At 44.1% G+C, this 26,085-nt stretch overlaps 2 protein-coding genes across 4 annotated transcripts in view; both read right to left on the bottom strand.

Moving 5' to 3' along the window:
* Nucleotides 1–699: 699 nt before the first annotated feature.
* LOC117221742 (cilia- and flagella-associated protein 298) lies at nucleotides 700–7,875 on the bottom strand. The gene is made up of 6 exons (XM_076523549.1): nucleotides 7,297–7,875; nucleotides 6,143–6,292; nucleotides 3,876–4,025; nucleotides 3,568–3,653; nucleotides 3,306–3,476; nucleotides 700–987 (listed from the first exon to the last, which is right to left on the bottom strand). The coding sequence occupies exons 2-6, from the start codon at nucleotides 6,279–6,281 to the stop codon at nucleotides 700–702; spliced, it is 834 nt and encodes a 277-aa protein (XP_076379664.1). The 5' UTR covers nucleotides 6,282–6,292; nucleotides 7,297–7,875.
* A 47-nt stretch (nucleotides 7,876–7,922) lies between these two features.
* The window catches only part of cv-c (RhoGTPase activating protein), a 550,236-nt gene continuing 532,073 nt past the window's right edge, over nucleotides 7,923–26,085 (bottom strand). For all 3 annotated transcript variants that reach the window (XM_033472618.2, XM_076523451.1, XM_076523452.1), the window contains 6 exons: nucleotides 14,844–16,566; nucleotides 12,786–13,123; nucleotides 12,442–12,593; nucleotides 11,564–11,845; nucleotides 11,288–11,467; nucleotides 7,923–10,243 (listed from right to left, as the gene is read on the bottom strand). In XM_033472618.2, the coding sequence (XP_033328509.2) occupies nucleotides 10,129–10,243; nucleotides 11,288–11,467; nucleotides 11,564–11,845; nucleotides 12,442–12,593; nucleotides 12,786–13,123; nucleotides 14,844–16,566 (2,790 nt within the window). In that variant the 3' untranslated portion in view covers nucleotides 7,923–10,128. The remainder of the gene's footprint in view (nucleotides 10,244–11,287; nucleotides 11,468–11,563; nucleotides 11,846–12,441; nucleotides 12,594–12,785; nucleotides 13,124–14,843; nucleotides 16,567–26,085) is intronic.

Genomic DNA, 26,085 nt, shown 5'->3' with positions numbered 1-26,085 from the left:
GTAACGTCGAGAGTGACGCGAAGATGATAACAGGGTTTTGAAATCTGTACAGATCCTATGTCTGTGAATTTAGTAACTGATCGGTAACGTCGAGAGTGACGCGAAGATGATAACAGGGTTTTGAAATCTGTACAGATCCTATGTCTGTGAATTTAGTAACTGATCGGTAACGTCGAGAGTGACGCGAAGATGATAACAGGGTTTTGAAATCTGTACAGATCCTATGTCTGTGAATTTAGTAACTGATCGGTAACGTCGAGAGTGACGCGAAGATGATAACAGGGTTTTGAAATCTGTACAGATCCTATGTCTGTGAATTTAGTAACTGATCGGTAACGTCGAGAGTGACGCGAAGATGATAACAGGGTTTTGCAATCTGTAAAGATCCTATGTTTGTGAATTTAGTAACTGATCGATAACGTCGAGAGTGACGCGAAAATGATAACAGGGTTTTGTAATCTGTACAAATCCCAAGCTGTGAATTTAGTAACTGATCGGTAACGTCGAGAGTGACGCGAAAATGATAACAGGGTTTTGCAACCTACACAAAACCCAAGTTTGTGGACTTAGAAGTTGATCGATAACGTTGGGCGTGATACAGGAATGATAACAGGGTTTGGCGACAAAATATATATTAGGTGATTGATCTGTTCCTGCACTTCGAGTGCGATTGTATAAACGCGATTTATTCGATAAATTTTAGTTTGTTACTCTGCATTCCGTTGTTAATAAAGAACACAACTTTACTGACAGAAGACAATTTCTACTTACCTTCAGCTGCTCCTGTCTTTTGTAGGCGTGGAGCATCAGATGTTTACGTTCGTCCTCCGACATCACCGGTTCACGCGCTGGTCTACCGCCCCCTCTTTTTTGTAATTTCACGATAATTCGTGTTTTCTCGTTCGCTCCCACGTAGTCTTTAATCTTCTTCCCTGGTAACATTTCTTTGCCCGAAAACCATAGTTGCGCCAATTGCACGTCCATTACCTGCAACCGTGAAGCGCACGTTTCAGAAGAAATCTCATGCGCAAATTTGTAAACAATCGATTCTCTTTTGTTTTAATCGATGCATTCGGCTGTTTTAATCGATCAGATTGCGCGCTTTCCCGTCCATTTCTCACCTTCGGTGGGTTTTTAAAATTTTGTAAAAAATGTGGCCTATTTTGGACATCGAGCCGCATATTATAGAATTTTTTCAGATTTTTCGGTTACAAGCTGTGGATATTAAAAATGGAAAACCAAAGAAAAAATCGAAAAATTGAAGATATCTCAAAAATGAAAATACCACGTCATTTTGATATTAATTCCTTGGTAAGATACTAACGCAAGCAGTGCGCTCAATTTTTCTCAGAACTGTGCAATTGTCAAAAAAAAAAAAAAAGAAATGAGAACCGAAGTTGTCGACGTTTTTGCCGCGAGGAAGAAAATTAGTACTTGTTGGGTTTACCGCAAGTATAGATTAAGTAATTTTAAACGTTATTACATTAAAACAAGCGATTGTTTACCTAGAAATTGTGACACTTCGGTGTTAGCCTCTCAGTAGAAATGAGAGGTTTGACGGCGCGAGGAGCGCCCCTATGCCGCCGGCAGATGGAAACTCTGTCGCGTACAGTCGCATAGTCGCGTAGGCCGTAGTTTGTACCGAAAAGATCATTTGCTTTGTAAACTCTGGTTAACTCGAGTGCGAGAGAGAAGCAAAGTTTAGAACACAAGCAGTCGCTGATAATAAGCGATAAGAAGCAAGTAATCGGTGAGTCCTAACAAATATTCTTCTTCGGACCTTCGGTGTCGCGGATAAGACCGTTATGGACGGATGTTGACTGCACGGCTCATGTACAGTAATGTCTCCCTTACTGATGCTCAGATTAATATAATATATATATATATATATATATATATATATATAATATAATATAATATAATATAATATAATATAATATAATATAATATAATATAATATTAATATAATATAATATAATATAATATAATATAATATAATATAATATAATATAATATAATATAATATAATATAATATAATATTAATATAATATAATATAATATAATATAATATAATATAATATAATATAATATAATATAATATAATATAATATAATATAATATAATATAATATTAATATAATATAATATAATATAATTGTCCACAATTATAAAAACGAACCGGAAGGCTCGAACAATCGTAACTCCTCTTCCCAAATTGTCCATTTTTGTGGTCAATCTGGGCGTCAATTAGAGAGACATTACTGTACCGCGTGTTCGTCAGAAAAAGACATAGCGTGTTTACATTCCCATTTCTGTCGCAGTTCGTTGTCATTCTTATGATCACAGGCAGTGATGAATGTGAACGGCGGGTCGCGTAGCGTTGATCTTCGTCACGGTCTTCGGCCAATATTCGATCGCATAGGAGGGACAGCGGACTGCGTCAGAATTGGGAATGTAAACACGCTCTGTGCCTTCTTCTGGCGGGCGCACAGTACCTTGGTCGTACTTCGTACTGCAGCGTAGTGGCTGTTCGAGTTAGCCATAGGCGTCTCGAGATGAAGAACGACACGGGGTTTCCCTATCCAAAGATCGCATCTACGAGCCTGGGAGCTATCCGCGACTGTCCGTTAAATCGTAAACCGTGCAGATCACCGTCACTGGAGATCGAAGTTTGTTAGTGCAATTAGTTGCCGTCTGGCTGCGAACGATCTCGACGCGAGGAGATTAAACAAAGATAGACGTGATCGACTATCCGTCGGTCGTTGACCGTCGGCCGTCGGCGAGCAAACGAATCCGCGTACCACGCGTACATATACAGGGTGTCCCAAAAATGTCTCGCAATCCGAAAGTGGCGGGTTCGTCGGGTCATTTGAAGCAACTTTTTCCTTTACAAAAATTTTCTCCGAGGCATCGTTAACGAGTTATTAACGAAAAACGCTGACCAATGAGAAGCGAGATCAGCTGGCGCTAGGCGGCCGAGCCAATGAGCGGCACTGGGCTTCGTGCGCTGGTTGGCTGGGCCGCCTCGCGTCAGCCGTACTCGATTCTTATTGGCCACTGTTTTTCGTTAATAACTCGTTAACGGTGCCTCGGAGAACATTTTTGTAAAGGAAGAAGTTGCTTCAAATGATCCGAGGAACCCGCCATTTCCGGATTGTGAGACGTTTTTGGGACATGTATGTATATGTATGTATATTTGCAAACCACGATTCTCGTTTGTCCACATTTTAGGCAGGTTTTATGTTAAAGTATGAAATCTTCCGAAGCGCGACTTAATCTGCACGCTACGCGATCATCGGGATCACCTCGAGGGAAGCCTGAGTGCCGCCAAGGTCCTCGGTGTTCTCGAATTCTTGGCGAATCACGTCATGAGGCGGAAGTCCCATGGGATAAACGATGGTCACGGCGCCCCTCAAAATGTCCAGAGCCTCTTGGACAATTTTCTGCGTGGCCAATTTATCTTGCTGGACCAACTTCTGCGTTCGAAGGAATGGTAATTTTAGAAAAGCAATGAACGCGCCATAGAGGCGAGGGAATTTATCACGAACGCGAGACATGAGAAATTACCTTCGAAACCATGGCTCGTGCTTCTTCGATCGTTTTGTTCAAGACCTCCCGCATCTTTGCATTAGGCTGTTTGCCGTTCCTGCGGCCTGAAACACGGAAACCCTCTGAGTCGAGCAATTAACGCGACGATTACAAGCCCATTCGAAGCAAGAAAAATCACGGTGAGCCAATTCCTCGACAGCATTGTACACTCCGTTCCCGATAAGTTGCATTTGCATCCGCGGCGTACGGGCCGGCGTAAAACACGCTGGCAACCTGTCTATGGCTCGTTCGAGACTAGGCACTCTCCTTAATATGGTTTCACGTACCGATAACGTCCTTGTTAAAAGTCCATCCGCCCATCGGTACACACTTCTCGCCCCACTCGTCCTTGAGCTTCAGCTCCTCTACCTGCTCGTCTGCGAGGCCCATCATGTTAGCAGGCAGCATAGTGCCATGCTTCGCTAGCTCCTCGATTTCTATTTTGTTGGGAACGCAAATGCATCGATTAACGCTAAAGCCCGATGACGGGGTGTCGTACAGGATGCGCCATAACGTGTGGGACGCGCTTCGGGAGTAGATGGGGTGCGCAAAAATAGCGAAACGAATTTATCCGATTCGTAGAAAATGCCTGCAATTTTTAAGTCGGGTCGAACGGATGATTTCCTAAAGCAACTTCCATATGCTATGGTACATTCTGTACACTTAACAATTACGTGGACATTCTTTTAATTGCAATTGACTAAAAATAGTTTAGAAATTATGAATAAATTTTGTGCCATAAATTCCTCATTGGAAAATCTGTTTTGACAATACTTAAATTAAATATCTCACCGACGATAATAATAATGAAAAATAGCTATTAACTTGATATTTATAATCGTAAAATATTATATACTTTATATATACTATATTAATATAGTATATTATATAATAATATATATAATATAATATAATAATATTATATTAATATAGTATAATAATATAGTATAATAATATAGTATAATATAGTATAATTAGTTAATAATTAAATTATATTATAATATATATATATTATAATTAGTTAATAATTTATAGTATAATATTATATTAATATAGTATATTAATATAGTATATAGACATTCTTTCAATTGCAATTAACTAAAAATAATTTCGAAATTGTGAATAAATTTTGTGCCATAAATTCCTCATTGTGTCGGAAAATCTATTATAGCAATACTTAAATTGAATATCTCACCGGCAATAATAATAATGAAAAGTAGCTAGATACTATTAACTTGATATTTATAATGGTAAAATATTATATTTTTCTACTCAGTCGGTATCGATACGATCATTAAATAACAATATAGCTCTGTACCATTTCTTTTCGACATGTCTCATTATTGTTGCGACACTTACGCGCATAAAATCACCGACATCAACGAATGTTTATTATCATTATTATCTTCTGTTAACGCGACATTATAGGTAGACGGAGTAGGTGTTAGGAACTTGCACCCCTAATTCTTCTCACACACGCGATTATTATTAGACACGGGCCAGTCGTCTTCGAGATAATCGTTAATGGACTTCTCTCGTAAATATTCGGTCTAGAAACCTTAGTCATCCCGGAACGTTAAGGGATTTATTGGAAACTGCGATATTTCTCGATGGGTCTTCGGACTGGTCACTTTGTCTGTAATTCATTGCCCGGCCGAGGGTTGTAATTGCCCTTTGGCAAGGACGCAACATTTTTCTTCCATTAGCAGCGATAATCTGTTATAAATTACTACTTTCCCTCCGAATAGATTCTTTCAACTGCTAAAACAATGATATACAATTTTTCTCTCATATTACGAGAAACATTTGTAAAAGTATGTACATTACATGTATTATCAATGTTCGGAGTTCACGCTTATAAATTTTGCAAGTATGAAAGAACGACATCTAATAAATTAGGTATATCGAAAAATTGCTAATTTGGAATATATTTTGTTCCGATTCATCGTATTCTCTGATTATTTTCAATTATCGCACGCTATCCACGCCACCCTTGATAATCTCGCAAAAAACGAACGAAGCGACAGGGCAAGAGACTGGAATATTTCCATCGACTTATAATTCAGCCTTGAGAAGGTCGAACAATAGCCCGAGACTGTATAGAAATTTCTCGGCCGGGGGAAAAACAAGCAGTCGACCGAAGTCGAGCAGAACGAAAAACGAAACGAAAAGAAAGAAAGAATGGGAGAACGTTCCCCCAAATTACTCGTGATCCGCGCGGCATTAAAAGCCGCGTCATTAGAGTAATAGTAGAATTCGAAAATAAACGAAAGGATACATAACTTGGTTATCGTCGATGAAATCATTGGCATTCGAAAAGCCTGCGGGTAATGCCTCGATAAAATCGTACAGGTTCGGCTCGCACGGCTCGGAACGGTAATAACGCGTTGTACGCCGTTACACCGAGACAACGCATGCCACTTAACTTACGTCCTCCTTGTAAATAAAGCGCAACTTTCCAGACAACCCGGCGTTTCTTTGCACGCTATTAGATGTCATCTTTCCGAAGCACTTTCTCAACCGGCCGAACCGCGCGGAGGGGTAGGATCATTACCATAACATATTCTGGAAATCTTCAGCCTGCCGTTGTAAATAATAGTAATGTCGTATATAACGTCCTCAACCAGGGCCTCCGCGCGTGTGTCGTATAGAAACTGGCTCTCCTCGCCTTTCTTCACGTGTAGCCGGACCATTTTCTTGGAAACTTGAAACAAAGCGACCCCGTAAAACCATCGAACCTTCATCGGACCGCGGCATCGCGGTTTTTGCGACTGCACGTGTCGATCAAATTTGTGACCGAAATCGTGGACGAAATTTATACGTATTTCCATTTCTCGAGTGAATTACGTGCCTACAATGACTTTACTATTTTTATCCGCTCGACGGTTTAACCCCTTAACGCACAGTTTTTTTTTTGAAAAATACCAGTAAAAAAATCAATTTTTTAAAATGTAAATTCGTTCCATGGGAGAAGGCTATATTTTATTCTTGAATAAATAAGTGTTATAATAATAAATATATATATATATATATATATATATATATATATATATATATATATATATATATATATATAATATAATATATGTATAATATGTTATATAATATATAATATATATTACATATACTATATTATATTTTATATATAAAATATAATATAATATAATATATATAATATAATATAATAAATAAGCTTACAATCCCATGTAAATGATAAATATCAATAAAACGATTTTTTTCCTTTGCTTTCACATTGTTACTTTCAATTCTCGATTATATTCGAGTGTGAAAAATTATAGCAGCATAAAATACAACGCCGCTCGAGTGTGCACAGTTTGGCCTGTTCAGCACGCTCGAATTAACTCGAGCGTACGAGTTAAGGGGTTAAAACACGATTTAACCGCGGTTTTGGGAAAATATCAACCTTAACGAATGTCAAACTTTAGTTTGCGAAGTACGTTGCGAAACAGAGATTTATGCGTTGCCTTGTTACAATTAAATATAAATAAATCTTTGAGAATTGTTACAATCTGTTATCATTCTCCAATAAGACTTTGCTGAAAATGTCGATTTTCTTGTTTCGTATCTCCTCTTAAATGTAACTTCCTTGACTACGTACACGCGTTAAAAGTTCAAACGTCGTTATGTACTTCGAATAATGCAACTTTGCGAAATGTTGTCAAATTGATAAATAAGAAAACAGGTTACCTCTTGTACGCGAGCGCAAACTTTACAATAATCCCAGTCGATCGAACGAACTATAAGCCGGTTCTCGATGATCCAACGCTGAGATAACCTAACGCCACTTATTATTTCCCTGTCACAAGATGTTTATTTATTTAACGATATAATCGAAATACCAGACACGTGGCAGACGCGAAACAAACTCGAACCTTCCGGGTTAACGACGCGGCAACGTACTTTCAACGATCCGGTCGCGGAATGACAAGTTCGCTGCAATGAAAACGGAAGTTGGACTCCGGCAACCAATTCCTGGTAACTGGAGGTATCGACTAAACAAATCGAAACGTGTTAAACCATTCCCAGGCGTATTACTCGTCCCGGTAATGAATATGGTAATAAATAGGCTGCGGATCTTTATAGGAAATCAAAATTCTCCAAGTTAATTGTACAGAAGCCCGATTGAAACGTCTTTTCTTTTTTTTAAATAATTTTTCATAAGAGATTTACGCAATATACAAATATTCCAAATTTTATTCTCTTCGATCAAGTCGGTTTTATCGTAAATGCGTGAGATCCGCAGTCTAGCGACAAAGCGTCGATGAAGGTGTAATTAAATGGTCCAAATGCAAGGTGTAGAAAATAAAACGATGTCGTTTAATGAGTATATAATTGTGTTTCATTATTGTATAATATACATATTTACATTCTATTGAAACACGGATTACAAGAATAAAGACGATCATATATCGTTACAAATAACGAAGAACATTCAAACTCTTTCATTCTTTCTCTCACTCTCTCTTTGTTTTTCCTCTTTTGCACACGCGCATTCATTCTCGTGTTCCTACTGGCGTTTTTTGGACACAAAAATATCATATATTTCTTCCATATAATTACTTTATGTCAATAATAATAATAATAATAATAGTAATAATAATAGTAATAATAATAGTAATAATAGTAATGATAATAATAATGGTAATAATAATAATAATAATAATTAAATATTCTTGACGTAACGTTCTGTAGAATAAAAATCTATACACTTATATCGTAATTCCATAATTTTTCTGCTAACTTTAAGTGACTAGTATTATGTTAAAATACATTCATAATTCGATTCGATGAGGTGTATTATTCTCCAGGTCGTTTCCTGTTTCCGGGGTCCGAACGTGAGTGGTCCCTATATGCGTGTAATCGCGTGTAACATGCGCGAACGTATCCCGAACAACGATATACCCAAGTACAATCGTTCTAAATGCTCGACTGGCCGAGAACGAGACTGCGACAATTAGAATAGAATGAAGGAACCACCGAGAAAGTCAAATCCTTCGGAAATCACCGGCTCGATCAACGTTCACAAATTCTTCTGTCAGGCAGACGATTAACAATAGACTCTCTATGACGGTATCAACGCTTTAACATCGTTACGAGTGACAATTACGGTTGCTTAATTAAAAGAGTCCCCGACCAGGCCACGCGGCGGCCGGGTTCCTCGTAGACTTAGACATTTACTCAAAATCCTTTCGCATTGCTCGATTAATCGGGTTAATTATAGGAGCGTGGTGGCGGTGGCGGCGGTGTTGGTGGTGTTGGTGTTGTTGTTGTTGGTGGTGGTGGTGGTGGTGGTGGTGGTAGAGGCAGGGGGTTTAACCGCGACGAGATGATCACGACCGAAACGCGACACGAGATCGCACGATCGACGTTGAACACCGTGCACGCGTTCCGATCGATCGTTAAAACGTCGCAACACTGTTTATAAATAGAATACACACGTGTACGTGCGGCACATATATATATGTACGTGTATATGTATACTACGCGATACATTACGCGACGCCGCTCGCCCTAAGTTTTGTGTTCACATTTACAAAATAAAATCACTTCTAAAATAACCATCCTCGACGACGATATGACGGCGCATATGATATGGTACGGGTACAATAGAAAAATTGGCATTTGGTCCGAAAGAAACATACAAAATGTCGAGCTCTTATATCCTAACCGGTGTGAATACACGTTTGCGCGCGCGCGCGACTCCTCCTTGCCTCCTGGTACACATACAGAATCCGTGACGCTATTTTGGTGAGATTGCAATGATCGCGCGCGCGACGGGGAACATACGCGGATTTCAGCGATCACGATCGAAAAAATATTCATATGTCTTCATTTCTCGCGCCTCCGCGCTTCTCACGATCATCGTGGCGACACCAAGCGTAGCCATTCTTATCAGCGAAACACCGGAATACATTTCCTGCGTGCTTCCTGTTTGGAATCTCGGAGTAACGACAACATCGGACTACTTGCAAAAATAAAGCGTTACTCTCTAGGTACACGGAAAACATATATATATATGTGTATATATATATTATTAGCTTTTCTTGCCTCTTCGTTTCTTCATTAACGCCGGTGTGTCCTGCCTTTTTCAACGCTCGCGATCACTGGACGGCAAGATCCTTGGACAATGAAGCTTCGCACAGAGAATCTCCTCGTTTATTATTACGCTCTAACGATTAATTGTTGCCCCCCTGGGTCAGGGTTTAGTCAGCGATTCGACAGCTACACGCTAAACATTTCAGGCTTCCGCGGGAATTTCTTTTGACATCGATTAAAGCTCAATAGTATATAGATCATTTCTCCTGTCGTTCACGAACACGCTCGTGACGAATCATCGACGGGGTTTATATATTCGATCGCGAGTTTATTGTGTATTCTCATTATCGTCTATTCCTCGTTTATGGTCGGCGCGGCCTGTCGCAGCTCGATCCTGCGGTCCTGGTGCAGATCCTGCGAATCCGGATCCTGCAGAGTCGTGTAAGGACCGTGCAACGGCGATCGTTGCACGGTAGCCTCCTCTCAGACTTTGCTCTCGGGACCATCCGTCGTGTGCTTGAAGGAGTTGCGAATTTTACTAAGGTGAAGGGCAGCGAGGTGGCCGTAGCTCTTGTTGTACCATTCCGGTGTGCGTCCTCTGCAACAGCGCGAACAACATTCGTTAAATAAACTATTAGAAATCTTTTAACTTCCTTTTCGTTTAATCTTTGAATTTCCTTAACGTCGGACCCTTTGCATTCGAAGCTATTTCAACTGCGAGACATTTCTTCGCGATATTTCCCTTTGGCACATTTTTGGAGCAAAGCGCCTGAGATAAAGGAAGTCTTATTTTGAGCGGAGAAGATTACACGTCCTCGTGAAAGCGTTTGATTTTATTCATTTTATGTTGCTAAGTATAAAAATGGGCAAAAAATGTTTTAATCGTAATGGCATCTACTTAACATTGTGCGAGGTCAGTGCATCGACATCGTGAATTGTGACCGAAATTTCCAAGCAGCAAATGCATCCTCATCGAAATGGGTAAATTTACTATTAACGATATTCTTCACAATTCTTAAATAAATATATCCCTCGTGTTCTTTGACGCGATTTATTATAAAATTAGCATCGCGAATCGTCTGTTGAATTCTGTTTGGATACGGAATTATCGAAACAAAAATATCTTTTGCGTGAGTTTGCCAGAATTTCTTTTATTGTTGATCTTCATTGGAAACGGCTCGATCAATAATTAAATTAAATTAAAAATTAGTAAATATTCTTTAGACGTTCTAAAATAAAGTTGAACAGCGTTTTTCTGAAAAATATCACTACCGGCAACTCCGGCACATTTTTGGAGCAAAGCGACTGAGATAAAGGAAGTCTTATTTTGAGCGGAAGAGATTGCACGTCCTTGTGAAAGCGTTTGATTTTATTCATTTTATGTTGCTAAGTATAAAAATGGGCAAAAAATGTTTTAATCGTAATGGTACACACGCTAAGCACGTTTTCACTACAAATAACAATTGTCAACGTCGACAAAAACATAGCATCTTCGGTGTAATCATGCTAAAAACATTGGACTCCGCAGCAGAGCCTTCGGATTTACGGAACAAACGACGGATGTCTCCATAGCGGAGCCAACGGAGCGCTAAGGGTTAATCATTTTTCATGTAGCGTACAAATATAAAGAAAAGATACTAACTTTGTGTCCACTCTGGAGAGATGCATGATCCGTGATTTACCGCTGCCGCAGGGCTCGATAAGATAACGCGAGGCCAAAACAATGCCACGTGTTCCGCCAAGCATGACAGGAGCGTCCGGATGTTCCACGGACGTTTCTACGATCACGCAGGCCCCCTTGGGAAGATCGTTTCGCCAGGATCTATGTAAAACGTAATTACACAGTTTACAGGCTTGATGCGATTTTTATTCCGATTAGTATCGCTAATTAGAGAACGTGTCTAGAACAACAAGCTACCTTAGTACGCAGTAATCCCTAGCAGGAAGAGGACTCATGTTCCCAGTAGCGTATTGAAAGACCTCCACGTTGCTGTCCAGTTTGACAACTAGTCTATATTTCAACAGCTGCGGGTCCCAGATGTGCCTTTCTCTTAGAACACGATGAAGAAGCTCGTTCGGTGGAGCCTCCACTTCCGTCGACACTCGCCATAACCGCAAAGGATGTCCATCTCCCACTTTCTTGTACGCCATTTCCACGGAGCTGTCGGCTGGGTTGTTCACGCTGACCCATCCTCGGCATCTAAACAATGTTCAAGCAACGAGTGTTTTTCAATTCTCTCCTCTAATGTCTTCATCGTTTGGTACTTCATCCGGTCGATTCGTACGCGGACGCATAAAATACGCAGTCTAGCGACGAACAAGAAGAAACTTTGTTCCTGATAAGATGGTGAATGGAAGACTAAGGATACAATTTAATCTCGTACGATTATTAAACGGCGAACCACCCGAGAATAGCCGCGGCGAATGATTACGATGGTAATCGTTCGAGAATAAGTGAAAACCTTGGTCGAAGCGACGACCTTAGAACGGTGTCAAGAATGCGGCGCCGCGAAATTCTTTGGAAAATGCGTTCCGCAAATTGGTCCCCCCATTACGTCCAAGCGCGTTCGCGGATGCTAGGGAGCCGCGTTGGAAAAGTGGTAGCGGGTTTTATGCTGGCAGTAGAAACGATTCTTTTTTTTCTCTCGGTGGCTAACTTATTTACTGACTGACCCTCGTATTTTAGTAAGGGAAAAGAGTTTTAGTGCGCCGTCTGGTTCTCTCTTTTACGCTAGAGCCGCGAGGAGCCTCGGCTAAATTGAAAGAGTCGAGAGAGGATGCTGTTATCGGACTCACTTTTCACGCGCCTCCTTCAATAAAGCTGTGGTGCAGGCATAAAGATATCCCCTCCAGTCCTGCTTCAGCTCGGATCCAAGCTCCTCCAAGGCGACCGGTACGCTTTCTTCCATGTAATTGAAATGACACTGCGTCAACATATCCGAGGAGACCTGATACAACCGAGCGAACAGAGAACGAATACGATTATTCGGTGTACGCCGAGACGAGAGCAGCCTCGGCTCTCTCGTGAGAACGTGTTCGGGTATATTGGATTCAAGCACGATCGCAATCGGGGGGTTTTAGAGACGACGGATGACGCTCCTCTCCCGAACGACCTGGACGTTCGGCATCGAGGCACTCACCATGAATAATTCACGATGCATCTTGACCAGATACAGAAGACAGTCGTGAGCGGCTTTGTTTTCCGACAGTTCCCTCTGATCGGGAATGCCCACGGTCTTTCTTCTACGTGGCGATACGCTGCTCGACCTGTTGGTCACGTTCGTGTTGCTGTGGTTGAAGTGGAACAGGCTCGGTGCCAGGCACACGGCCAGGTTCGAGGCTGTCATTTGGTTGTAGGGAGCGTTGCTCGCTACGTGGTTCAAGAAATCGAGCAGAGTTTCCAACGCCTCCCGATGCTCGTCCGGCAGAAGCAACAGAAGGCATTGCACTGCGTCTGGTCGCAGCTCAACAGGTACATCTGTAACGTTCCCGTGGATCCTCGCGGTTAACCAACCACTAATTATCACCTCTGTCAAACGAACTTTCTATCAACTCGACCGAAAACTCGACAATGTTCGTATTAACCCTTTCGCGCCGAGCGCCGCGTACAGGGTGTCCCAAAAATGTGTCGCAATCCGAGAATGGGAGGTTCCTGAGGTGATTTGAAGTAAGTTTGTCCTTGGCGAAAATGCAATCCACGGCTTTGTTTACGAGTTATTAACGAAAAAGGGTGACCAATGAGAGGTGAGATATACTGGCGCAAGGCGGCCGAGCCAATGAGCGGAACTGGGATTCGTGCGCTCGTTGGCTCGGCCGCCAAGCGCTAGGCGAGCTCGCCTCTCATTGGTCAGTATCTTTCGTTAATAATTCGTGAACAAAGCCACGGGTTGCATTTTCGCTAAGGAAAAAGTTACTTCAAATGATCCCAGGAACTTCTCATTTCAGGTTTGCGAGATATTACCCTGTATATGCGGCATCGAAATGAAGTGTATATAGAAGACGGGGATGTGTAATTTGTAGCAAAAATGATAAAAGAACGGATTCGCGGTACGAGTGCAAAGATTGCGATGTTGGTCTTTGTATAGATCCTTGCTTTCAAATATATCGCACAAAATTATATTATTAGTTTTTACATATTGTTATATATATATTTTAATCATTTTTGTCTCGTTATTAATTATATTAAATATTTAATCGTTGGGCTTTGGAATTATATAAATACCTATGTTACCTATAATTTTGTAAGTCTTTTTAAATGAAAAATGTAAATATACTTGTTACGTTAGAGCAATGATTGTTTTATTCAGCACAGTTATTATTAGGTTGGGGAATAAGTTCGTAGCGTTTTTATATTTTCTTTCATTTTACGATGATTTTTTGCTGTTTTACAAAGTGTATAATATTCATTCGATATAGCTCTTTCTGCTCTACAAAACTGTGCTAATCGTCTTTTTGAGTAATTTAATTTTTTATTACTTTTGAGGCTTAGAAATGGAATATCCAGGAAGTAAAGAGCAACATTTTCGACACCTTCTCTTCTTCGCTTTTCATCGAGACCAAAAAGCTGCCGAAGCAGCCCGGAACATTTGCAACGTATACGGAGAAGGTGTGATAGACGAGTCTACAGCGCGGAAATGGTTTGCGAAGTTCAAAAATGGCGATTTTGACGTCGACGACACGCCCCGCAGCGGAAGACCTTCTGAATTCGACGAAGAGCGTCTCAAAGTACTTTCGAAGGAGGACGGTCACCAAACAAGTCGTGAATTGGTCGAAAAAATGAACTGGATCATAAAACGATTCTCAATCATCTTCGTTCAATGGGATTTGCCGAAATATTGGGAGCCTGGGTGCCTCACGTGCTTAACGAAAACAACAAAGAAAATCGCCTTCAAATAAAAACGCTACGAACTTATTCCCCAACCCAATATTTAAGACTTAGAACAACATATATACATGAACCACGCGCACTGTGCATATTTCCGGAGCGAGTTTCCGTTCGGTGACGGTACTTCGGCGGATGGAGCTGCCGTTGCGAAAGGGTTAAGCGCACAGTTGAAACACTAAACCTAGACTGATGGAAACACGACCGGTCTCGTATGTTTCGTTTCAAAGAATACGTTGTAACAAAAATATCGAGACGTCTAAATAAATATAAACAAGCGGTATCGTATTAAAAAAACGAGCATGATTCTACTCACGTTGAAAGATAGCGATGAACGTCTCGGAGAGCTTGTTCGTCAGGAGAGCTTCCGGCAGCTCCCTGAAATACTGTTTCACGAGGTCAGCCACATCGAAAGCCTGCTGGCCGTCGAAGTTGATGTTGTCACCGAGGGTCTCCGTCAGCATCTTCAGCTTCTGTATCCTCGACCTGACCCCGCTCTTCCTGAAGATGCCGACCTGGTCGAGCGCGTTCGCTCTCAGCCATCTCAGAGCTATTTGTATACACTTTGGTAAGGCTTGCCCGGTCCGTTGCAGAGAGAGCAACAACGGGACCCCGAATACTGTCTTGTCCTTATAATCGGGCGACTTGATCTTCCTGATGAACTTGGGCAGCTCCCAGTTCCAGCCGGTGCGGTGCGTGGGACAGTATCGTTCCATGCAAGCGGTCAGCTTCAGCAGAGCCAGCTTCCTCAGAACAAGGAGCTGTCCGCAGGACATCGAGGCCATGGCTCTGGGGCAGAGCGGGTCCAACGGATCGGGATACAGAGATCCCCTTTGGAAACTGTGCCACCTGACGACGGTGCTCTTGTGCCTGGGCGACTCCTCTTCCTGATCGGAGTCGCGACTGGCCACCGTGGAACTGCTCTCCTGACTGCCGGCCAGCTCCGAATTCCTCGACCTTGACTTCTCCCTGTAGACGGCGACCTCCTTGGACAGAGGCTTGCTGCCGTCCCTAAACGAGTCGTCGCGATGCCTGAAACTCTTGTGCAGCTTGTCCTCGCGCTTCAGCGTGGCCACCTTGTCCTCCTTGTACCTGTCCTGGCTCTGCGTCAGCTTGTCCCGGTACCTCTGCGACTCCTTGCCCAGATTCAGGCTGCCGCCGCGGGTGCCGATCGGCGCGTTCTTGCTCGGCGAGTCCTTGGGGCTCTGAGGGTGGGCGTTCACGTACTCCAAGACCTTCGCGTGGTTGCTGTTCGCGTCTCGGAAGTACCTGTGACGCCAGCTGGTCGGCTGGCACTCCGAGTCGCTGAGCGCCCCTTGGTCCTCGCGACCGCGGTGCAGGAACCTCCGCGCCCTGTTCATCTTGGTGCGGGTCGGCGTGGGCGTCGGGCCGCCACCCTGGGAGCCGTCCGAGCAGTAGCTCGAGGAGTCGTCGCCGAACGGGCTGGGCGCGTTGGTCAGCGGCGAGGGCGGCAGGTGGTACGGAGATGCCGGCAGGGTGACCGGGGAGCCCGGCACGTGGACCGGCGACACCGACACCGAGACCGAGAGCTCGCTCAGCGAGACCGGCGCCGGCCCCGTCGGCGACACGTCCACGCAGTTCAGCTCCTTCATCTTCTGCTGCATCGACATCACGTCGAGGATCTGCGGGCCGCTGATCACGATCCCATCCCGGTTCTGATGTTTCCGTCGCCGGGACTTGAGCGACTCGACCCGCCGTAGGAAAGCCTTCGCGCCGTCTTTCAGCCTCTCGGAACCAGTTCGTCGAAATCGCGGGCTGATCTCGTCGGGAAGGGTTCCTGGTGGCAAACTGCTGTACCTGAGCGGGTCCAGCATCGTGTCCTCGGCCTCTTCGGCTTCCAGACGATCCTCCAGCGAGTCCTCCTCGGACTGCACGGTCTGCGCCGCGATCGCCTGCAGCCGCTCGACGTTCGCCTGCGTCACTTCGCACACGCGCGACCACCGTCTCGTTTTCTTCTCGAACGTCCAATTCTCGCTCAGGGCGCACTGGGTATCTTCGTCCGAATCATCGCCGCCACCCTGTAACGGTCAACAGAGATCGAGCGGTTAGCGAAACGCCGACCAATTTTGGCTTTTCGGCGCTGCCCTTAATTAAAAGGAAAGTCGCCGGTGGCCGACCTTAATCGTACGCCCCGTTTGCAGAGGAAACGCGCCGGCGGTCGCGAGCACCGATCGAGAACACAACCAATTTCGGATTCGGTTGTCGATAAGCCTTCGAACCCATGCGCATAGTTTCGTCGGGTTATGATCGAGAAAAACGGGGTCGTAAACCGTAATCGCAATCGGTTTGGGTTCTCGATCGTTTTGTTCTGTCACAGCGACGACGCCGGAAGTTGCAACGTATAATTTCATTCGTGGATTTCGGATTTCGCGGGAATATTTTCAGCCCCGGTTCGAATGCTCCGAATCTAAACGATCGCGACGAGCTAATGATTCAGGGGGTCCGACTCATGACACGCCGACGCCGCTCGCTCATGCCGCACGCTCCAGAGAAACGTTTTATGGAGATTAACGAGCAGTGGCGAACGTTTAGCGGTCCTCGGCGACACCGTTTGATAATCAATTTGCGTTTGATGTAGCGACAAATTAAAGACCACCGCGTCGCTCACGGTGCTAGCGTACCTTGTAATTAATTGTAGAAAGTGTTCCAGGCTAGCTACTTTTACCCAAGTACGCTGGCACGGCGGCCAGCAGCGGCGCGTACGCACGCTTCCGAGCAAGATATACAGTAATGTCTCTCTAATTGACGCTCAAATTGTCCACGAAAATGGACAATTTGGGAAGAGGAGATACGATTGTTCGAGCCTTGCGGTTTGTTTTCATAGTTACGAATTGTCAACAACTATATAAACGAGCTGCAAGGCTCGAATAACCGTATCTCCTCTTCACAAATTGTCCACCTTTGCGCACAATCTGAGCGTCAATTTTCTATTATTTATATATTTTCTTCCGGTGTTCGCGGCCCGTGGCCCAATGGCTGACGGGAAGCAGACGATTCGACGACCGGCTACATTTCTCGCGAATCTTTTATTCACCTACTTCGAAATAAGCGGCGCGTGCTTTCTAGTCGAACGTGTCGCGTGTTTCGGGGCTCTATGCGAGTGAATTATCAGTTAATTTTCGATGAATTTTCTGAAAGCATGTCCGACCGAGATGTCGGCCGCTACGAAACTTGATGCTTCCGCTGTTTCCACGCGGGGTACACCGTGGCTGCGAGCGAGTCAGGAGAGTATGTGACCTTACGTGATCCTCGGCACATGACAATGGACCGGGTTTCACCTCGCATTGCTTCGCACGGTTTCCATCGGTGGTACCAGCAGAACACTTCGCGCCTACCGTTCCGGAAGCGAGCATCACGACGTAACCATCTCGTCCCGCCATTTTTGCCAACCCGTTTCGTGGTAAAACATGAGGACATAATGAAAGCCTTGGCGCTGCGGCGCTTCGACCAATTCGAGAGTTCGCGTACGGTAGCGCTTGCACCGCTTTCCTATTCTAATTGCATTTTAATCGACGCTCCGTCGATTGATGGATCGCTTTTTTTCTCTGTAACACGTCACTCAATAAGTCTCCGGTCTGACACATATATGGCAACACTGTTGACAATCCTATATGATTTCTGGATAGTAGCATTCTTCAAACGATCCTTGCCAAAATTTCATGACATTTTGATGATCAGTTTACAGGTTACAGTGGTTTAGTGACCCCAGTTTTGTAATTTTCAAAACAATGGTTAGAAAAGAATTTCGTGTATCGATTAAACATTGTTTTTTGATGGGGAAAAATACTGTTGAAGCCAAACAGTGGCTTAATAAGCGTTACGAAGACTCTGCACCAGGGAAATCGACTATTATCGACTGGTATGCTAAAATTAAACGCGGTCGTACAAATACCGATGATGCTGAACGCTCTGGTCGCCCAAAATCGGCAGTTGTTCCGAAAAACATAAAAAAAGTCCACAAAATAGTTTTGAAAGGCCGTATAGTGAAATTGCGTGAGATAGCTGACCCCTTAAAGATATCAGAAGGTAGCATGTTTACAATTTTACACAACAATTTGAGCATGTGTAAATTGCTTTCGAAGTGGGTGCCGCGTTTGCTCACACCGGACCAAAAACAACAACGTGTCGACGATTCGGAGCGCGGTTAAGCGATGGTTAAATTGAACGAATTACGCTTCGAATTGCTTCCCCACCCACCGTAGTCTCCAGATTTAACCCTCAGCGACTACTGACTTTTTGCAGACATTAAAAAGATGCTCCAGGAAAAGAAATTTGGCTCAAATGCTGAAGCGATTGCCGAAACGGAGGCCTATTTTGAGAACAAAGACAAATCGTTCTACAAAAACGGCATCGAAAAGTTAGAGGAGCGTTGGAACGAATGTATCACTCTTGAAGAAGAGTATGTTGATGAATAAAGTCGAATTTCTAACAAAAAATTTGTTTTTCTTAGCTAGACCGGAGACTTATCGAGTGATGTGTTACATTGTATCTGTTTAACCGTACGGAATAATGTTACATCGAGCATGTGACTCTTTGGAATCATAGCTACGTATTTGACTAATTTACACAGAGTTAAATCGTGTCTAAAAGGTGCGTAAACGACGTCCCGCGGCTGTTTCATCTACATAACACGTGTACGTCATCTACGATACCGTAACAGCAACAACTGCACTCGCAGCTAATAAGAATGCAAATTGTTACTTTCACGCGACAAACGAGGAAAATGGCATAGCCGCGAGACAGAGATTCTCTGGAAAACGTATCCGCGATTTCAGCGATTGTTCGTAAGCATACAGAGGGTCGGAGAGCGTCGAGACCCGATGATTCCTGCTCCGGTTAATTGGCTAGCCGCGTTTACGTGTATATCTACGTCCTCGTTTAATAGCACGCCGCTGCATAATACATTTTTTTCCGGCGACGCGACGTTATCGCGGCGATAAAGTTTAATCGTAAACGGCGACGAACGTGGAAATCGTTAAACGAAGCCGTTCAAGAGAAAGGAACGTGCGAAATGACATGCAAAGTGGACTGTGGAGACCTTCGTAGGAAACGACCGGCTTTTTTCCCTCTTCTCTCTCTCTCTCTCTCTTTCTCTCTCTCTCTCTCTCTCTCTCTCTCTCTCTCTCTCTGTCTCTCTGCCAGTCTCTGCGTGGATGAACGTCAGAAGGTGGCGGGGCCATCCGATTATGCGAGGAAATAATCATCAGTCTCGAGATGTGGGCCACGGTTAAAAATACTCGGCATTGCAGAAATGGGATATCTGTCGAGAATAAACCGTGTCCCGACCAGAATAGACTTTTCAGATTTTTGATGCGTCGCGTCACGTACGCGACCAACCGTGGAATCGCGAACTATAGCTCGTCATTGGCGCGTCCAACGCTATCGAGATCGAGGATGAAATCAAGGGACATCGGCGAGCTTGACCGAGGTCGTTTGAAAATTGCATCGATCGTAACTTCGTGGAAGCTTAAGAAATTAATAAACGATCGATTTTGGCATTAGCTTAATCGGTAGTATCCGTTGAATCTTTGTACGAATCTTGTCAAGCTGACACTGTTTCGCTGTTCATTGCCAATTCATTCAATCGTAAATTCGGTCACTTCTCGTGCCAATTTCATACTCTTACCCCTCGTGACGCTTTCAGGCCCATTCATATACTCCGTGCTTCATTTCCTATGATATTGAGCTTGAAAAGTAAGCGGTAACCATTATTGTCTTTTCCGATGTACTAGATATCGTATATTTATTGTTCATGTTGGACGTACAGTAAATTCTCCCTAGAAGGCTCGGAGCTCGGAATTGAAAATCGGCGAACGGTCGGACACGATTCTTCGAGTCTCGCGGCTCGTTTTCATGGTTGTCGATATCTCGTGAGAGATAGAACGAAACTCGGGCAGTCGGCAAAAAAAGGCAGCGATCAACATGCCGGTGTGCATTAACGCTAGATTTGCGGAGCACAAAAAGCAGCTGTTTCATATAGATTTATGAAAGTTACAATAAGACATTTATTCTGATTTTTAACAAGTGTTATTGTAATATTTGCCGTGAATAATGTATAAATTGTATAAATAACTCATAAATGTATCTTTACGATATGAATAATCGTAAATTAAAAAATTAATAACGGGTTTTTGACGGGTTCCGTAAATCTAGTGTTAATACGCTAACATAGTAATGCTAGAATGAAAATGATGACTTAACTTTTTGATTTTTAATTTTTTGCCACGATTCGAAGGCAATTCGGAGGCCACGTGCCACGATTCGAAGACAATTCGGAGGCCACGTGCCACTATTCGAAGGTAATTCGGAGGCCATATGCCACTATTCGAAGACAATTCGATGGCCACGTGCCAGGATTCAAAGAAAATTCAGAGGACACGTACCTCTATTCGAAGACAATTCGGAGGTCACGTGCCACTATTCGAAGACAATTCGAAAGCAATTCGGAGCCACTATTCAAAGATAATTCGAAAGCAATTCGGAGGCCACGTGCCACTATTCAAAGATAATTCGAAGGCAATTCGGAGGCCACGTGCCACGATTCGAAGACAATTCAGAGGCCACGTGCCACTATTCGAAGGTAATTCGGAGGCCACGTGCCACTATTCGAAGGCAATTCAGAGGCCACGTGCCACTATTCGAAGACAATTCGGAGGCCACGTGCTACTATTCGAAGGTAATTCGGAGGCCATATGCCACTATTCGAAGACAATTCGAAGGCCACGTGCCAGGATTCAAAGAAAATTCAGAGGACACGTATCTCTATTCGAAGGCAATTCGGAGGTCACGTGCCACTATTCGAAGACAATTCGAAAGCAATTCGGAGCCACTATTCAAAGATAATTCGAAAGCAATTCGGAGGCCACGTGCCACTATTCAAAGATAATTCGAAGGCAATTCGGAGGCCACGTGCCACGATTCGAAGACAATTCAGAGGCCACGTGCCACTATTCGAAGGTAATTCGGAGGCCATGTGCCACTATTCGAAGGCAATTCAGAGGCCACGTGCCACTATTCGAAGGCAATTCGGAGGCCACATGCCACTATTCGAAGACAATTTGAAGGCCCCGTGCTTGGATTCGAAGGCAATTCGGAGACCACGTGCCACTATTCGAAGACAATTCGGAGGCCACGTGCCAAGATTCAAAGAAAATTCGGAGGCCACGTGCCATTATTCGAATACAAATCGGAGGCCACATGCCACGACTCGACGGTCACGTACCACGTAGCTCCGCGGTTTTTTTTTTACCTGACTCACACCCAAACAGACCATTTTGTGTTGTCTTCCAGGAATTCGAGTCCAAGGAGCTGCGTCGCGTGCCGCGTCACACGCTTGACCGACTCCGCCGACCCTTAGCATCGACGTAGCAATAAATCACATTGGCGTAGGAAAGTTCCCACAGTGAAATTCCCAGCAACCCGAAATTTGGCATTCTAGGGAGAATTGATCGTATAGCCATAAATTCTCTCGACAATAAGTAAAAATCGAAACTAATTGCCATATTTGGATGGACAACTACGCCTTTAGCGACAAAAAAGGCCAGATGGCGGTTTCATCGACTTTCCACCGGCGCGACGTCTAAAAATACTCGCGAATTCCCGGAACGTAATGATGGAAAAGCTCGTTGTCCAGGAGTAATTACTTATGTACCGGCGTGGAACGTGGCTGGAATACAGCTCGTTGTCTCCGCCGCGGAGGGCAGCTTGTCCTCAAGGACATCGGCGCGGCACGGCCGCGGCACGAAGCGGCGTCCGAGTGCGTTCGAGGCGTCGGACCGTAGGTTTCGTGTACGATTATCGGCGATCCGGGCACTTCTGCCTCCCCGGCGCATATCTGCATTTCCGTTCCGGCGCGTTACCACGGGACGTGACGATTCCCGTACGTGAGTTATTTCCGCGCGGCTCGCTCGCGGTTCTCCGTTCTCGGTTCTCGGTTCAACGAGCCGTGTCGCCCCACGTTGCCGCGACGTCACTTCCGTCTAGGCAGGTTGAACAAACCCCGATGTTTTATGCGTGACAATGGCTTAGAAATGGACTCGTAAAACGAATAGTGTGTTTCGTGCCAGTTTTATGAGCTCCCACTATTTATTCTGCGCGGTCTTAAACCATATGTTAGTTTATCCTTCTTTTTCCTCTTCTCTGTTTTTTATCGCTGGCTATGCGGGCCTAACAGTGCGGGCCCCTGGAAAACGAGGCTCGCACATTCGGCGATTCGGGCACGGTAAACACGATCGATCGGATTATGTATTTCGACCCAGGAACCAATACAATCTACAGGATCTGATTAAAATTTTCCTTTGCTTCGTATCTCGTTTATCCATTTTTTTCTGGTAAACGCATACGGTAGCTCACGAAAGTATTCGAGCATCTTTCATAAAGCAATAAATTCTTTGAAACTGAACTAAATGACTCAATTTTGTTTTTTAGATGATAGTGGGATTAATCCATGAGACAATAACTGAAATGCTTTTTTTCTTAATCTTGCTCTTGTTTGAAATGACAAAAGAAGTAAAAAAAGGTCTCGCTTTTTAACTTTTTTATCTGAGCCTGTAACAAACATTTTAAAAATGCCTATTTCGTGTGTCTCGGTAACTTATATGCGTGCTGAAGATTTTATCGAAATTGGTTAACGTTGCTGCGAGTTACAAATAATTAAAGATCGCTAAAATCACGATTTTGCCCCGATTTTTGACACTTTTGACCAAAAGCTAGCAGTTTTTGAAATCTTTCAACGCCTGTAGCTTGACTCTGGCTTAACCGATTACGATAAAATTTTCCGGATGCACACGAGTTACCGAGATCTTGGAAAGGCAGTTTCTAAATATTTGTTATAAGCTCAGATAAAAAAGTTGAAGAACGAGATTTTTTTACTTTTTCTGTCGTTCCAAGTGAGAGCAAAATTAAGAAAATGCATCTCAGTTATTGTCTCGCGGATTAGTCCCTCTATCATCTAAAAAAAAATTCAAGTCATTTAGTATAGTTTGAAAAGAGTTTTACCTTTTTTAACCTTTTAAAAGGTGTTCGAATATTTTTGTGAGCCACTGCATGAGAAACAGTAACCTACTATCCACCCTCCCCGCGCTTGCGCGGATTCTAACCGAAAAACCATTGAACGTATTAACGCAGAAACGAACATGTTTAAATGTGTCCAATCAAAGTGTCGAACGAAATCGATATTCAGTTTTACAAGCGAAAGCGACCTTTATTAGGTAGCCAGGAGTTTACGGAGTCAAACATCCGTTTACGACAGAAGACACTAGCGAGATCGAGTTACTGATTAGAAACGCCGTACGTTATCGCGCTCCTCTGCCCGGCCACCTTTCCAGAGCGCTTAACAGCCTTTGGAAATTAAGCGCGCGTACACCGGAACACACTGTACTGTACACCTTCCCTCATCTTCAGCTGAACAAGGTGTATCGGTGGAACGAGAATCCTAAAGCAATAACACTGAACTCGAAACTCTCGAGGTGCTGAAGTTTCTCGATAAACAGCGCTCGCGAGCTTTCACCTATCCGAAGAAGATCGAAAGACAAACGTACGCTGACGGTCGATCGACGTCTCGCCGATCGAAAGTTGTAACGAGAATCGTCGCTCGTAAAATGAATATGCATGGATTACGGGATCGGCTGATCTCCGCGTTTCGCCTCGCCTTGCCTCGTGGCGGAGCGCAGCGCCGCGCCTCATCTCTCCTCACCTCTCCTCACCTCACCTCGCCACGCCATGCAACGCAGCGCTGCGCCGCGTCACTCCTCTCCTCTCCGCGCCTCGCCAAGCCGCGCAGCGCAGTACCTCGCCTCTCCACGCCGCGCCTCGTCACTCCTCTCCTCTCCTCGCCTCGCAGCGCAACGCAACGCAACGCAGCGCCGCACCGCGCCTCGCTTCTTCTCTCCTCTCCTCTCCGCGCAGTACCGCGCAACGCAGCACCGCGCCTCGCTTCTCCTCGCCTCGCCTCGCCTCGTAGCGCAGCGCCGCACGGCGTCGCGTTCGTTCGTTCGTTGCACTCCGTATTTAGAGTGCGACGATGGTACGATGACCCAGATTGCCGGTTCGTTAAAAGAGACCGCGGTAAATTAGTCATACCGCTGCCCTCCCGCGTCAAGTTTCAATTAAACGCCGCCTCTCGCCGCCGTTTTCGATCCCATGGCTCCCTGTAATTGGGAGTAAGTCGGGGACCAACGGATCGCTGCCTTTGAGCCAGCGAATATATTTTTGGCCGACGAAAAACGTACAAGACCGTTCTTCTCCCGCGTTCGTGTCTCTTCTAGCACGTCCGCGTGTCAGTTCCAGTGTGTCCCCAGCCCCGTCCCCGTCCCCGTCCTCCCCGCCGCCGGTGAATACGGAGCGGAGAGAATCACTTTCAACCGCGAGAAGCGGTCGACCGCGCCGCGGATGCGCTCGGATTTCGAAGTTTATTCCATATCCGACGTTCTTCGAGATCTCCGACGGACGAGCAAAACAGTGTATTACATCATGCGCGTACGGGATGTATCATTCGATTACAACCGACTAGCCGCTTTTGCTGTTTATAGTAAAAGTAACGCGAACGTGTGAACATCGTTTAACCCTTAGCGCTCCGAAGGCTCCGCTACGGAGACATTTGTCATTTGTTCCGTAACTCCGAAGGCTCCGCTGCGGAGCTAAATGTTTTTAGCATACGTTATCGTCGGCGTTAGCAATTGTTATCTGTAGTTAAAACGTGCTAAGTCCGTACCATTACGATTAAACCATTTTTTGACCTTTTCTATGGTTAGCAACATGGAGAAAAATAAATATTACGATGAGAATTTAGAGCCGAGTGATACCGAAGACGTATTTGATTTTGAAGGGTTAAAAGACATCGTGGAAGACAATGTTGGTTATGATTCTGACACTTCGAGTAGTAGCAGCGAAATTATACTACCAAAGAGACGAAGAATGAGAATTATTGAAAGCGAAAGCGAAGATTCGTTGCAAGACTTGGATGAATGGCGTGATGTTACGGAAGAATTATATACTCCAGATAGAATACCTTTTAGTGTATTGCCATAGGTCATTGGACCACAAGTTCTTACAAATATTGGACAGCCGATACAATATTTTAAATTATTTTTCACGGACGAATTGGTAAATGAAATTATAAAGGAAACCAACGATTACGCAGAAAATGTTCTAAACTTGAAAGAAATATCTCGTAACTCTATTTGGCAAAGCGAATACTGTGTGACACTTGTCCAAGTAAACCCAAAATACACATGGGAGATTGTTACCAAAGATATCGCACCATGGTGAATTACAGAATTTAAAATTTATCTTTTATTTACAATAGGAAAATGTATATTTATAAAATAAATCAAATATCAAATGCATTCACAAGGACGTGTAATCTTATCCGCTCAAAATAAGACTTCTGAGTTGCTGGTAGGTAGCACTCGAGAAACGCGCGGAGCGCTAAGGGTTAAAGCTGATACAAAGCGTTTCACGCGATCGACGATGTCTGCCACGTGAACGAACTAGGTTTCGGGCTCAAAGTTTCCAGAGTTTTTTTTTCTCGAAACGGT

Source organism: Megalopta genalis, chromosome 7 (assembly GCF_051020955.1).
Source record: "Megalopta genalis isolate 19385.01 chromosome 7, iyMegGena1_principal, whole genome shotgun sequence".
NCBI lineage: Eukaryota > Metazoa > Arthropoda > Insecta > Hymenoptera > Halictidae > Megalopta > Megalopta genalis.
Note: the sequence above shows the minus strand (reverse complement) of the source record. Positions and strands in the feature narration are given on the sequence as shown.